The 15194-nt window shown below is 32.4% G+C and overlaps 2 protein-coding genes across 2 annotated transcripts; one reads left to right on the plus strand and one right to left on the minus strand.

Moving 5' to 3' along the window:
• Positions 1–3016: 3016 nt before the first annotated feature.
• LOTGIDRAFT_128470 (hypothetical protein) lies at positions 3017–4048 on the plus strand (the record flags this gene model as incomplete). Its single annotated transcript, XM_009064246.1, has 1 exon — positions 3017–4048. The coding sequence occupies one exon, from the start codon at positions 3017–3019 to the stop codon at positions 4046–4048; it is 1032 nt and encodes a 343-aa protein (XP_009062494.1).
• An 847-nt stretch (positions 4049–4895) lies between these two features.
• Positions 4896–6771, minus strand: LOTGIDRAFT_166799 (hypothetical protein; the record flags this gene model as incomplete). Its single annotated transcript, XM_009064247.1, has 4 exons — positions 4896–5104; positions 5168–5266; positions 6261–6428; positions 6657–6771. 4 exons carry the CDS (start codon positions 6769–6771, stop codon positions 4896–4898), a joined length of 591 nt encoding a protein of 196 aa, XP_009062495.1.
• Positions 6772–15194: the final 8423 nt, after the last annotated feature.

The following is a 15194-nucleotide window of genomic DNA, read 5'->3' on the forward strand; positions in this document are numbered from 1 at the left end:
AGGGTTTAGGGTTGTGTAATGGTTTAGGGTTGGGTAAGGGTTTAGGGTTGGGCTAGGGTTGGGTTATGGTTTAGGGTTGGACTAGGGTTAGGTAGAGATAAGTTCATGTCTAAGAGGGTGTAGACTGGGTTGAATTCTAGATTGGAGAACCATGGCGCCAAGACAATGAAGCTCATTTGGAATCTCAAAGGTTTCAACCATTAAACGAATACACACATTGGGTATATTTTGACTGTATCCCCTGCCCTATATCTATACTACAGTGAGGTAATACCTTATAAAGTGTGGTTTTTTATAGAAATTCTCATTGACAGGGTTTTTAGTACTATCATAATTTCTCTGTGTCTCACTCTCTTTCTTCATAATTAGAAAAAGGCAAAGTAGACTTTACATTGTAGTACAATATTCGGCACTGCTATGAAAATTATCTTCCTAAAAAATATAATGATAGCTACATGCTTTAACTGAACAATTAAAAACAATACAGTTTTCACATATCACAATCACCACATTGTTATATTTTATATTCATAAATGTGATTTTTCTCATCAAAATCCACATGTTTTCACGTCACAGCTGAAGCTAAATTATTTTCTAATTTTGAAATAACAGCTATTTTATCTCTTTGTGACAGGATATATACCGGTAACTCTTTTTAGTCTTTATTGGTACAATTATGGTGGCAGTGAAGGCAAACTTGTTCGTGAAGGATTTTTTAAAGGTAAAATTTTGAGATTAGATTGTTAGGCCAGAAAAAAGCATATTATTAAAAATAATATTTTGGTAGAAACCAACAAATAATCCAGTGCATTTCTGGTTTTAATTACTTTATCAAAATTAATGATAACATCTTCTTGATGATGAAAACAAACTTTCAAATATTTAATATTCGACTCAATTACCAATATTAGGATATACAACTAAGTTACCCATACCAAAAAGATTTTATTTAATTTTTTTTTACAAAACTGAGGATGAAAGAAGTTCAATTGCTGATTAATTACAAAAATTACACTGTTACCAATGAATGATCACAGAATTGGTCACAAAGTAAATTAATTATTGTCATTTGGTCACAAAGTAAATTAATTATTGTCATTTGGTCACAAAGTAAATTAATTATTGTCATTTGGTCACAAAGTAAATTAATTATTGTCATTTGGTCACAAAGTAAATTAATTATTGTCATTTGGTCACAAAGTAAATTAATTATTGTCATTTGGTCACAAAGTAAATTAATTATTGTCATTTGGTCACAAAGTAAATTAATTATTGTCATTTGGTCACAAAGTAAATTAATTATTGTAATTTGGTCACAAAGTAAATTAATTATTGTCATTTGGTCACAAAGTAAATTAATCATTGTCATTTGGTCACAAAGTAAATTAATTATTGTCATTTGGTCACAAAGTAAATCAATTATTGTCATTTGGTCACAAAGTAAATTAATTATTGTCATTTGGTCACAAAGTGAATTAATTATTCTCATTTGGTCACAAAGTGAATCAATTATTGTCATTTGGTCACAAAGTAAATGAATTATTGTCATTTGGTCACAAAGTAAATCAATTATTGTCATTTGGTCACAAAGTAAATTAATTATTGTCATTTGGTCACAAAGTAAATCAATTATTGTCATTTGGTCACAAAGTGAATTAATTATTGTCATTTGGTCACAAAGTAAATTAATCATTGCCATTTGGTCACAAAGTAAATTAATCATTGTTATTTGGTCACAAAGTAAATCAATTATTGTCATTTGGTCACAAAGTGAATTAATTATTGTCATTTGGTCACAAAGTGAATTAATTATTGTCATTTGGTCACAAAGTAAATTAATTATTGTCATTTGGTCACAAAGTGAATTAATTATTCTCATTTGGTCACAAAGTGAATTAATTATTGTCATTTGGTCACAAAGTAAATGAATTATTGTCATTTGGTCACAAAGTGAATTAATTATTGTCATTTGGTCACAGTGTAAATTAATTATTGTCATTTGGTCACAAAGTAAATTAATTATTGTTATTTGGTCACAAAGTAAATTAATTATTGTCATTTGGTCACAAAGTAAATTAATTATTGTCATTTGGTCACAGTGTAAATTAATTATTGTCATTTGGTCACAAAGTAAATGAATTATTGTCATTTGGTCACAAAGTAAATTAATTATTGTCATTTGGTCACAGTGTAAATTAATTATTGTCATTTGGTCACAAAGTAAATTAATTATTGTCATTTGGTCACAAAGTAAATTAATTATTGTCATTTGGTCACAAAGTAAATTAATTATTGCCATTTGGTCACAAAGTAAATTAATTATTGTCATTTGATCACAAAGTAAATGAATTATTGTCATTTGGTCACAAAGTGAATTAATTATTCTCATTTGGTCACAAAGTAAATGAATTATTGTCATTTGGTCACAAAGTGAATTAATTATTGTCATTTGGTCACAAAGTATGATAATATTATTATATAGATTTCTTTGTAGGTCTATTAAGACAAAGATACCAGATGGTTTTCTCAGTAGGTGATGTGTAATATTTGAACATCGTGAGAACTTTGTCTTTTTATACGTCACATTGCTAGTTTGGACAGCACCAGAAGATCAATTCAACCAACAAATCAATCGTGAGCTATGAAGGTTTTACGAATAATCCGTCGAATTCGTTATACAAAATATATTTTACCATCTCTTACTTTCTACATTTTATTAAGTATATTTATATTCGATATTTCTCGTAAAAAGTTTTTAAAATACGGAAGATACTACGCAAATGACAATTATTCAAAATCTGGAATTCATCCTCGTCATAACCCCTGGATGGTTTTTGACCCTTGCTCAAAAGACACCTTGGAAAATATGGGGCAACCGAATTATGTGTGCAGCTGGCTCCGGGATCGCACTAGTGACCAAACTGGAAATTTCGTTATATTTGGAAAGGAATTAGCCCAACTACAAAACGTCATTATAGATCCGGATCAAGCTGAAGGACATCCAGGTGGTGAAAATATGACTTTGGTTTTGAACCAAGATGAGAATTCCGAATATCTCAAACTTAATCAATCATATTTCAAGCTTCGGTGTGCAAAAATGTTGGCTGAACCTTTCAATAGACCAAATAGTCATTTAAATGACTGGATGAGATCTTATGTGTGTTCAGACGATCTGGTAGGTCACTCATCTTCTAATGTCATAACTGAAATGACAATAGCTATTCAAAGATATGAATATGTTAATTTATATCACACCATGACGGACTACTATAACGCCTTCCTTGTTATGTTACTGTTTCAAAAACGTCCAGAAAACGTCAACATTCTCTTCATTGATGGACATCCTAATGGTGGTTTAGACGATACATGGCGCCGCCTTTTTAAACAGACCTACAGAGCCGGTGCCTTAAAACGAAAGACATTATTTTCCAATCTGATTTGGGGAATTCCGGGCTATAACAGCCCTTTGAACAATCATGAGCTTACTTTCGTGCCTTATTTAAAGGATTTTCGTACATTCTTTTTAAGACAGCATAACTTAAAAAATATTTCAAAAACACTGGATTGTGATAATCTGTCAGTGTTATTTATCTGGAGAAGAGATTATGTTGCACATCCTCGCAATCCTTCAGGGCTCGTGTCTCGTAAGATTAAAAATGAACAAGAGTTAGTCGACCATGTTTCAAAATTACTTCCAGGTCATGATATTAAGTCGTTGCAACTAGACAAGTTAACAATGCAAGAACAATTGAAAATCGTATCTAAAACCGATATTTTGATCGGAATGCATGGTGCCGGACTATCTCACACTCTGTTTCTTCCCAACCATTCAGGTTTGATTGAATTATACCCGATATATTGGCCTGAAACAAACCGACATTTTCGTATGATGGCAACATGGCGAGGACTTCATTACTTGACATGGAAAAATCATGATATAGCCAACGAATTTCCCCTAAAGTTTACCTACGTACCACCGCAATCAGTTGGAAACATGGTCAACGAAATGGCTGTAAAATTATGTCAAAATAAACTTCGTATCAGATGAAAAATATAGTTGTGTTCTCCACAATCGAGCGGCAGTAAATCATGTGCGTGGATTGCTTTTAATACTTTCCTAGACAATATGGGTTCCTTATTTTTTAGTGTCAAATCAAGCAAATTATTTGATTAATTGGTGTTTCTAATGTATTATCATGTATTCTTAATCATATCATTATGTTCTTATTGCATATAATTAAGAGTTTTAACCAATCATTGATGTCCATGTATGTACCGTCTGGATAAACAAAAAAACTTTTGACCTTTCTTGATCGGTAACTCTTTGGAATTCTTCTGGTAATTCTCTTATAATTTAGCTAATTATGAATTAATTATGGACATATGAGACAAACTGGTATTTGGTCATCTGGTCATTAGAACACCTCTACTTTCTATTCATTTAAGTATTAGCATTTTCATAAGGGAATCCATATATATAAATAAATTCTTTAATAAACCGAGGCCCCGTGTGCTACAGACTGCGCACGTTAAAGATTCCTCGACAGTTGGAAATCGAAAAAAAAGAGTAGGCTACGTCTGCAAAAATTCCCCCATTGTACCTTGCATGGCTTTGTTCGTCTTCATCAGCCCACATGGTGCAGAAAAATAGGATGTAAAACTCCATTCATTTCATTTCAATAGCACCAGGCACTTTTTAAACTGGGGGTGACCAAAACCCCCTCTGCTCTAGCTCCGGTTTACAGTTTCTATTGCAGTCGAGGTATATAAGTCCTTAAGCTCTTGACATATAAAGATACCCCAAATTTTATCGGTGTTTTTTATCTGCCACCCCAAACTTCAGGTTATTACCGAAAGTAAAGTAATAAAAGAGATATATCATGATAAATATGTTTTTATTCACAGACTTTTTCGGCCAGGGCATTGCTGGATTGGAGCCGTCCTTGTTTCATGCTTTCGGGGATCTGATCCAGGGTAACGTTATATATATAACAATTTCCGTCTTCAGAATATACGTAGCTCACTATAACACATTCCGTCATCCTGAGACATCTATTAAGACATTCGTCTCGAGTTGAAGTTATTGCTGCAAAGATGGCCGGTGCTGAAAAAAAAAAACAATTTCGTATTTCATAATATCCATAGCTGCATCTGGTATCGTTTTTACACTTTTCATCACACTCCGATTGATTGGCTGATCTTTCAGCAGCATATTGTATGGTCTGTACAGTTGTTCCATTAAAATACTCCAACGTGTAATTACATCCTGAAATATAAATTATAAAGTTTTAGATAAATTATTTAGGGTAAAGAATATTTACAAGTGATAAGTTGTCAGCATATGTAAAATGTAAGATTTATAAAATGTGCGCCAATGTACAGGGTAAGGGTAAGGTTGTGTATATTGAAGAACAATCATTAGTTCTGTAAATATTAAAGGAATAAATGTGGATCTTGTTATCGCTATTGCGAAATAAACACTGGTTTATCATATGACAAGACAAATGAACCGACGGAGCGAGTCGCGTACGTCTTGTCACGTGAAAAACCAGCGTTTATTGCCCCATAACGATAACAAGACCCATATTTATTCCTTAAATAATTATATACTATCCGTAATAAAGACTTATATAAGGTTATTAATATCATAATGGAATATATCTTAAAATAAAACACATCTGTTCTGTTTCTATAATGTGAAAACAGTTAAAAAAATGTCAAAAACTTTGGATGTAAATCAAAGATCTTTTGAAGCGCTTGTTTAGGTTTTGTAAAAAAAACTTTGTTAACACGTTAATGCTCATCTATTCCTAGATCGTTACAGAAATATCCTGGCTAACCTAGCTTTAAAAAATCATGAATTACATGTCAAGAAAGCAATATTAAAATAATATATTCTACCTTCGCATGTTGTTTTATTAATCCAATCTCCATTTTCTCCACAAGTCAAAGTTCCTTCCAAACCATTCTTGGTGAAACCAGTAGTGCAATTAAAATTATAATCTTTACCAGATATACCTGATGGTGTTACATCATCAGAATTTGTTATGTTTTGGCCACTTGGACACTCTACAACTAATTTCAATAAAACATTAAAAATACAGCGTCAAGTCAACTAAAAATGAATTATATGATAATTGTTAGGTTTTTTCAGCGTTCATTCAACCAGCAATTTGCCATTAAGCACAGTTCTGTGCAGTGAGCTATTCATATTTCAGCCAGTTTTTATTTTAAGTGAAATTAAGAATTTAAGATTTTACCAGTTGGTACGTTAAGTTGACAAGTTGGTTCCAAACACCACTGTCCATTTTTACAGGACGTTTGAACTTCTAATCGGTAACCTTTTCGGCATCTGAACTGTTTGTTATCCTCACATCTATCTCTTGGTATCCATTCTGCGTTTTCTATCAAATCATACTTTATACAAACTACAAATAATAATGAAACAATGTCATTTTCTATATTATTGGCTTCACGGTCTGTAATATTCATGTAATCTTCATTTTCAGAATTAAAACTTAACGTTCGGAGGTCAAACAATACATGTTAAAACGATCCACCTTCAAGTTCCGTTCAAGATCACCGCAATATATTATTGGTGGTCGTACTGAAAACTGTTTTTTTACTGTAGATATTGCCCTCAGAGGCATACTTACCGGATCTTTCCCAAAACCTTCTCATCATATTGAGTTGGCGTTGAGGACTGGCCAGTGTTAAAGAGCCAGTCCATAACATGACCACTACCAGCATCAGATTAGCATTACACATCATATTGTATTGATGATTCAGGTTTGTGATTAACGGTGATTCGGGTAGGTATATATAGAAGATCAGAGACAAGGCGGGTTGATTTATTAGATTGAGCTGAAAGAGAGAAACATGATATTTAATATTTTTAAATAGTTGCAAAGTATCCTGATGTATTTTCGACTACAGATGGCCACTTGAAAATTCAAAATCAAGTTAGTCTTTTAGTAAAGCGTAGATTTATAACATTGATAGAGAGAAAACAGGGGACGATGTTGTTTAATATTTTTAATAATATTTCTAGGTAGATTGTACTGGGATATCTCTGTCTACAATGTCCACTATACTCTCTGTCTACAATGTCCACTACTCTCTGTCTACAATGTCCACTACTCTCTGACTACAATGTCCACTACTCTCTGTCTACAATGTCCACTACTCTCTATCTACAATGTCCACTACTCTCTATCTACAATGTCCACTACTCTCTATCTACAATGTCCACTACTCTCTGTCTACAATGTCCACTACTCTCTGTCTACAATGTCCACTACTCTCTGTCTACAATGTCCACTACTCTCTATCTACAATCGGTTTTTAAAGAAGGAAATTTTCTGTCCAAAAAGTAGGTCACTTCTGGGAGGGAAGTGTGTCTATTTCAAATGTAAAATCACTGAATCTTATATTTCTATGGACCTGAAGACAAATTGCATAAAGTTGGAGATTATATTCTAAATATTTATGAAATGGGGAGAAAAATTAAATTTAAACCTCAGTGTATATAGTCAGACAGTAGAAATTTTATAATAAACCGTATAATAATTTATAAAATCGATTAAGTGGAAACCGAAAAACATGTTGTTTTATGTAATCTTTAAATGACATTTAGAAGTAGATAAAACATGAAATAAATAAAAACACTATTATAGATATACTACTCCTTTCTAGAACGTTTCAATTCGTTGCAGAAAGGAGTAGTATATCCATAATAGTGTTCTTATTTATTATTAATATTATTATTTAATATTTCAAAGTTGCTTTAAGTCAAGCTGTTCCTAGAATAAAGCTAAAAGTTTATTAAATCGATTGAACGGAAATTGGAAACATGGTTTTTGAATTTTTTAATAGATTGTTACCTGGTATATTTCTGATATCAACTTTTAACTCGAAATATTAAAATCAAGCTGTGAAATATGTGGTTATTTAGCCAGCGGAAACGAGATCTAATGAGATTGAATATATTTTCGACATCTGTTAACTAGAAATATCAAGCAGTTCTTACAATAAATATCAATTATAGCAACTCTTGGTTTTTTCTACATCTTGTGCCGAAATTGTCATAAACCATGCAAAGCCGTTACTACATCACGGAAAATGAGGTACCGGTAACTACCTCATGCAGAATTTATCAACAAATATATTTTGAAAATATACTGATTATTTGAAAGTAAAAGTGGTCACTGTTTGCCTCATAGAAAAAAAATCCCGTAAACATTTATAAACAGGACTTCATTAAATATTAATTGTATTCTAAACTAAACATTATTATATACAGCAGTGTTCATGATTTTTATTATAGTGACTAGAACAGTTTAGATGAGAGACTCATTGACCTCATCTTAAAAAATTAAAGGGACGATACTCTGCAAAATATCAAGACCACACTTAAGACTACGAGTCTGAATCCGGCAAAATTAAAAGTATAATTTATTGACATATTCACTGTCTCCTATATCAACCATTCCAATGTCAAACCTTATCTATGTCTCCCTTGTCAACCATTCCAATATCAAACCTTATCTATGTCTCCCTTGTCAACCATTCCAATGTCAAACCTTATCTATGTCTCCCTTGTCAATCTTTCCAATATCAAATCTTATCTATGTCTCCCTTGTCAATCATTCCAATATCAAACCTTATCTCTGTCTCCCTTGTCAACCATTCCAATATCAAACCTTATCCATGTTTCCCTTGTCAATCATTTCAATATCAAACCTTATCTATGTCTCCCTTGTCAATCATTCCAATATCAAGCCTTATCTATGTCTCCCTTGTCAACCATTCCAATATCAAACCTTATCTCTGTCTCCCTTGTCAACCATTCCAATATCAAACCTTATCCATGTCTCCCTTGCCAATCATTCCAATATCAAACTTTATCTATGTCTCCCTTGTCAATCTATCCATTGTCAAACCTTATTTATATCTCCTATATCAACAATTCCAATGTCAGACGTTATCTATGTCTCCCTTGTCAATCTCTCCATTGTCAAACCTTATCTCTGTCTCCATTGTCAATCATTCATTTGTCAAACCTTATCTCTGTGTCCCTTGTCAATCTATCAATTGTCAAACCTTATCTATGTCTCCCTTGTCAATCTTTCCAATGTCAAACCTTATCTGTCTCCCCTGTCAATCTTTCCTTTGTCAAACCTTATCTGTCTCCCATGTCAATTTTTCCTTTGTGAAACCTAAACTATGTCTCCCTTGTCAATATTTTTTTGTCTGTCAAACCTTATCTCTGACTCTCTTGTCAATCTTTCCATTGCCAAACCTTATCTCTGTCTCCCTTGTCAATCTGTCAATTGTCAAATCTTACCTGTCTCCCATGTCAATCTTTCCTTTGTCAAACCTTATCTGTCTCCCATGTTAATTTTTCCTTTGTCAAACCTTATCTCTGTCTCCCTTGTCAATCTTTCCATTGTCAAACCTTATCTATGTCTCCCTTGTCAATCTTTCCATTGTCAAACCTTATCTATGTCTCCCTTGTCAATCCTTCCAATGTCAAACCTTATCTATGTCTCCCTTGTCAATCTTTTCAATGTCAAACCTTATCTCTGTCTCCCTTGTAAATCTTTCCATTGTCAAACCTTATCTATGTCTCCCTTGTCAATCTTTCCAATGTCAAACCTTATCTCTGTCTCCCTTGTCAATCTTTTCAATGTCAAACCTTATCTCTGTCTCCCTTGTCAATCTTTCCAATGTCAAACCTTATCTATGTCTCCCTTGTCAATCTTTTCAATGTCAAACCTTATCTATGTCTCCCTTGTCAATCTTTCCATTGTCAAACCTTATCTATGTCTCCCTTGTCAATCTTTACAATGTCAAACCTTATCTATGTCTCCCTTGTCAATCTTTCCAATGTCAAACCTTATCTCTGTCTCCCTTGTAAATCTTTCCAATGTCAAACCTTATCTATGTCTCCCTTGTCAATCATTTCAATGTCAAACCTTATCTATGTCTCCGTTGTCAATCATTTCAATGTCAAACCTTATCTCTGTCTCCCTTGTAAATCTTTCCAATGTCAAACCTTATCTATGTCTCCGTTGTCAATCATTCCAATATCAAATCTTATTTGTCTCCAATGTCAATCTTTCCACTGTCTATCCATGTCTCCCCTGTCAATCTATGAAAGCCGTGGCTACTCCAGAAGTTAAGAATTGGAGGGGGTCACGGCCAATTATTTTTTTCACGACAGGTTGGATTTAGAGTCTATGTCCCAGAATAAAATTTTGAAAAAGGGCTTAAATCCTACATTTTTTGCTATGAAATAATTCTTATCTTCACCAAAAATGGTATAGGCCTATCCTTCTCATGCTACTATTTCACAGAGGCCACGAATACCACAAATGAATAAATTTTAGGATTCGCAATTGAATCAGGATTAGTCCGTATCAGGTTTAATAAGAGATACTCTCTTGTAGAAGCACTGGCCTAGGTCACAAGTACGTGAAATTCTACTCTGATTTGCATATATTCGTAGTTCAATTCTTGAAACTATCAGGAATTTGTGGCAAAAGTTAGGAGCAGAATGGAACCAGAATGTGCTAAAATTTTACGAATCCTCACAAATCCCAAATCTTACAAATCATGGGATTCATGTGGAATTGTAACAGCAGGCATTTGGGCCTCTGACCCATAAAACAATTATTTCCCCCGATTAAAAAAAAACACAGAAGATCTGATAAATTTGTACGTTTTTTTAAAACGAATATTGACAATAATAAATGTTAAAGTTTCAATATATACACAACAAATAGAGGTCGCTGACCTTGATCAAAGGTCATGACCCCTTTCAGGCAGACGACAAAATATAAAATACTAAACACATCTTTAACAATTTCAGCCATTTTGATTTTGTTATGAAGAAATACATAGAAATAGTTAAACTAATAAATTGACGCTTAGTTTTCAGACAGTTTGCAGAACAATCGGCAGCATTCCTCAGAATTATTAGGTGCGAGGCAAGGTCAGACAAGCCTCTTTTCTGAAGTGACCGTCTCCTGTCCCATTGTAAAAACCCCATTGAGAAAAAGGTAACAATGTTTGTTATTGTCTGGTATACAATTAAACAAAGACACCATCTGGGAACTTCCTGTATTAGACTCCTGGCACCATATATTCGAAACGATCTTCGCACTAGGATACGGGGCCTGGTCAGTTTTGCTAAAGTCCCAACATTCCTGGACAAGCACAAATATTCTTTGACTGACTTAAACATTGAATGTTCTGCAACCTGAGTGAAAACTAAACATAAAACATTTAAATATAACAACAATTAAATTTGTTACTTTGTATCAAAGCATTACGATGCTGAATGGAGTTGCTTCCCTTGTTTGCTTTGCAGAATAGCATATAAACTGATTCGATTTTGTCTCGTGGGGGTAGCCTACATAATGAGTTGCGATTTTGGCTGTTTTCCTCATCAAATTATAACTATCACAAATGTGGCAAAACCAAACTTTCGTTTCATTTTTATCAGCTTTAATTTTCAATATATAGCCACTTCAGTTCAGGTCTAACGACTGGCCTCTTTAACATTCATCACAATAATCTTTTGACCTATCCTGATGACCTTGCTTTCACCAATCAAATTTCGCACAAAATGCCAGCGTTGGAGACGGCAGGTATTTGATTGGTTGAAGCAGTGTTACATCAAAAGACTAATTTGACAAATGTTTAAGAGGCCAGTCGTCAGACCCTAACTGAAGTGGCATTATTAAAAAAAGAAAGTTAATAAAATACAGAACGAAAGTTTGGTCTAATTTTAATTAGACTTCCAGAAAGAGAAAATATTTCGCACAATTTTGACAAAAGAAGGACTACTCCACACAGCAAAAAATGACGACTTGATACAAAATAACTATAATCATGATTAGATAATAAAAAAATTCTACATTTGATCTACAGAATTAGAATTTGTTCACTTTATAAAAATATTTCATTATATTAAATAACTTAACTAAGCTTTACACTGACGAAAAACCATACAAGATTAAACGGAAGAAAAATGTTCTTACATTTTATATGGGCTCCCTATTTTACCATTAGAAAATCATTTTTAGAAATTGAAGACTGAAAAATTAATTTTATTTTTACAATATTTGTCAAATGGCTTTATGTCAAAGTGCCTTTTTCTTGAAATATATGATAGTAGAAAATTTGTAGAAAATATATAAATGCATTATTGCATTTATTTAAAGTACCAATGATATTTAAGGTTCACTATATCTTGCCTTTAGCCCATTTTATAATGAATTGGCATTGGTTTCAGAATTGTCTTGTCTGTATTTTACTATCAAATATAAGATCAAATTTTATTACAATTCACACCACAGTTGACGTAGAAACACTTCATTTGCTAGGATTGTAAATTATAGATACATGTATATAGTAAAGGAGATAAAATCACAAGTAATTATCAGATTTAGTAAGAGTAGCATATGAAACTATGTCTAGTTCTTACATGGAAATAACAACATGATTATAGTTCACAACTATTTTTAATCTCTTCTTCAACGAAATAAGTCGAATTTTGAAAGACTTCAAAGGTATAGAAAAGGCCTTAAATTTGATTTGAAGGCTTTGTTGAACTAGGTGTTATTTCCAAGTAAGAATCATATATAGTTTTTTATGGTAAAAGTAGGTCATGTTCGTTAAGAATTGTAACTTAATTAGTACTGTTGCATGAAACTTTGGGTTTCTTTCATCTTTTACAAGAAATTTCTTACACTCATCAAATGAGAATAAATTATAAATCAAAATGGAAGTTACCATCAAAATAAGAATCCTGCATCAGAATGGAAGTTACCAAATCAAAATGGGGCTACCATCAAAATGAGGCTCCTGCATCAAAATGGAAGTTACCATCAAAATAAGAATCCTGCATCAGAATGGAAGTTACCATCAAAATGGAAGTTACCATATCAAAATGGAAGTTACCTTTAAAATAAGATTCCTACATCAAAATGGAAGTTACCATATCGAAATAGGGATTAATATCAAAATGGAAGTTACCTTCAAAATACGAATCCTGCATCAAAATGGAAGTTACCATCAAAATGGAAAATCCTGATTCAAAATGGACTTTCCCACATTCATATGAGAAGAATCCCATCATAATGGAAATTCCCAAGAAAATATCTATTGAAGTTTGCAAAAAAAAAACAAGAATCCCTAGTTACCATAGAAACAAACAGAAATTCTACCAATAGAATTACAACCATTGAAATAATCACTAATTGAAATAAAAAAAAAATTCACCACGGGGAAGAATGAGCTGCCTAGAATGTGAGATAATAAACTGAATATAGAAACAACAAACATACTTTCTAACCTAATAACAAATCTATACTATCACTTGTCCTTTTAAACACACAGATTGTAGCAGAATAGAATCCAATCCAAATAGATCTTAATATTACGGTAGATTACACCTTAATTCATGGTATACAACATTTCTACAATCTACACTGTTATCAAACAAGCAGCAGAATTGAGTCCAATTGAAACAGATCTTAATTTCATGGTAGATTACTCCTTAGGTTATGATATACAACATTTCTACAATTTACACTGTTATCTTAATTTCATGGTAGACTACTCATTAGTTATGATATACAATGTTTCTATATTTTACACTGTTATCAAACAAAGTAACACACTATATTTAGAATCACCTAGGGAGTAAAGAATCTTGAAACAATTCACATTGTAAATTTTCTCAAAAATTAGCATTTTCCACCAAAATATTGTTGTTTGGACTGATTTTTGATCTAAACTGTTAGTTTTTAAATAAATACAATATGACACTAATAAGGGAGGAATTGTTTATCAATAATAGTGTTTTATTTTCAAATGAATTCTTTGTTTATATAATAAACTATTGTATAGAATAAAAGACCAGAGAGTTCTACCATGAAATCAAGATCAGATCAAGGAATTATATTTTATAGATCTCACTAACCACTAAATGTTCCATATATTATATATTTATTGCACTTTAATTGTGGTTCAATCATTCTTTTCTTTTCTTTTGAAACTTCAGTCAAAGTTATATCAATAATTTCTTTCATAGAAGATTTGAACCCAAAGCCACCATATTGATTGGTAGACTATTATTAGTCTTATGATAATTGAATAAAGTTACTGAGCCAGGGTGATGAGATAAAATATCTCAATAACATGGCTTCTAATACTTATTATCTCATTCTCAATAGTTTTGAGGATTTGAACCCAACGACACCATTGACCGTAAATCATCTGATACCAACTGACCTACACAATTATCTTAAGAGAGAAGAACGAAGTGATAGTGTAGACTTGGTCTAAACAAAAACATACATCACATTGCTATGATAGAGCAGATCTATTCATTTAGTCTTGTTTACCCAGACTTCTAATATACAATTATCTATTCTACATAACTATAGTCTGGATAATCAAGACTAACAACTGATTCTATAATTTCACATTACATGCTTTAGACAAACAACATTAAATGTATCCAGTTTTTACAAGATGACAAAAAAATGAAAATGAGTTTTGCTATGATATATCTTCAAGCTATTACGACCTTCAGCTTATACCTTGACTGCAATGGTCACTTGTCTTGTATCACGTAAGTAAATGCAGTGAATTGATTGGATTTTATGCTAGCGAATACAGCTAATCAGAGGCCTCGACTGAAAGTGTGTTAACAATAAGCCATAATATTTACAGTTTTTCTGTTGAGAGCTCTGATTGGTTGTATTAGCTAGTGTACAATCCAATCAAATCACAGCATTCCATGGTACACAAGAGGTGACTATTGCAGTCAAGGTATAAGCTGAAGGTTGTAATAGCTTGACATAGTGAAGACTTGCTATAATGAGATTTGAAATAATACAGTACACTCCAAGGTTTAGTTATTTTGTCATGAATTGTTGGCTGTATCTTATTGAATACCTCTAATAAGCCTGTACCATATTGAATTCAGAATATCCCCATGCCTTTGGCTCACTCTTTAAGAGATTAATATAGCTAGCAACATCACATTATTATACCCCCTAACACATTCTTTAAATGATTTCAGATATGCATATTAAAGTCAAAATATTTGACCCCCAGATCATATATGTTGAAATGTTCCAAAATATGAATAAAGATCTTTAAGAGGACTAAGAATC

Source organism: Lottia gigantea (genome assembly GCF_000327385.1).
Source record: "Lottia gigantea unplaced genomic scaffold LOTGIsca_61, whole genome shotgun sequence".
Taxonomy (NCBI): Eukaryota; Metazoa; Mollusca; class Gastropoda; family Lottiidae; genus Lottia; species Lottia gigantea.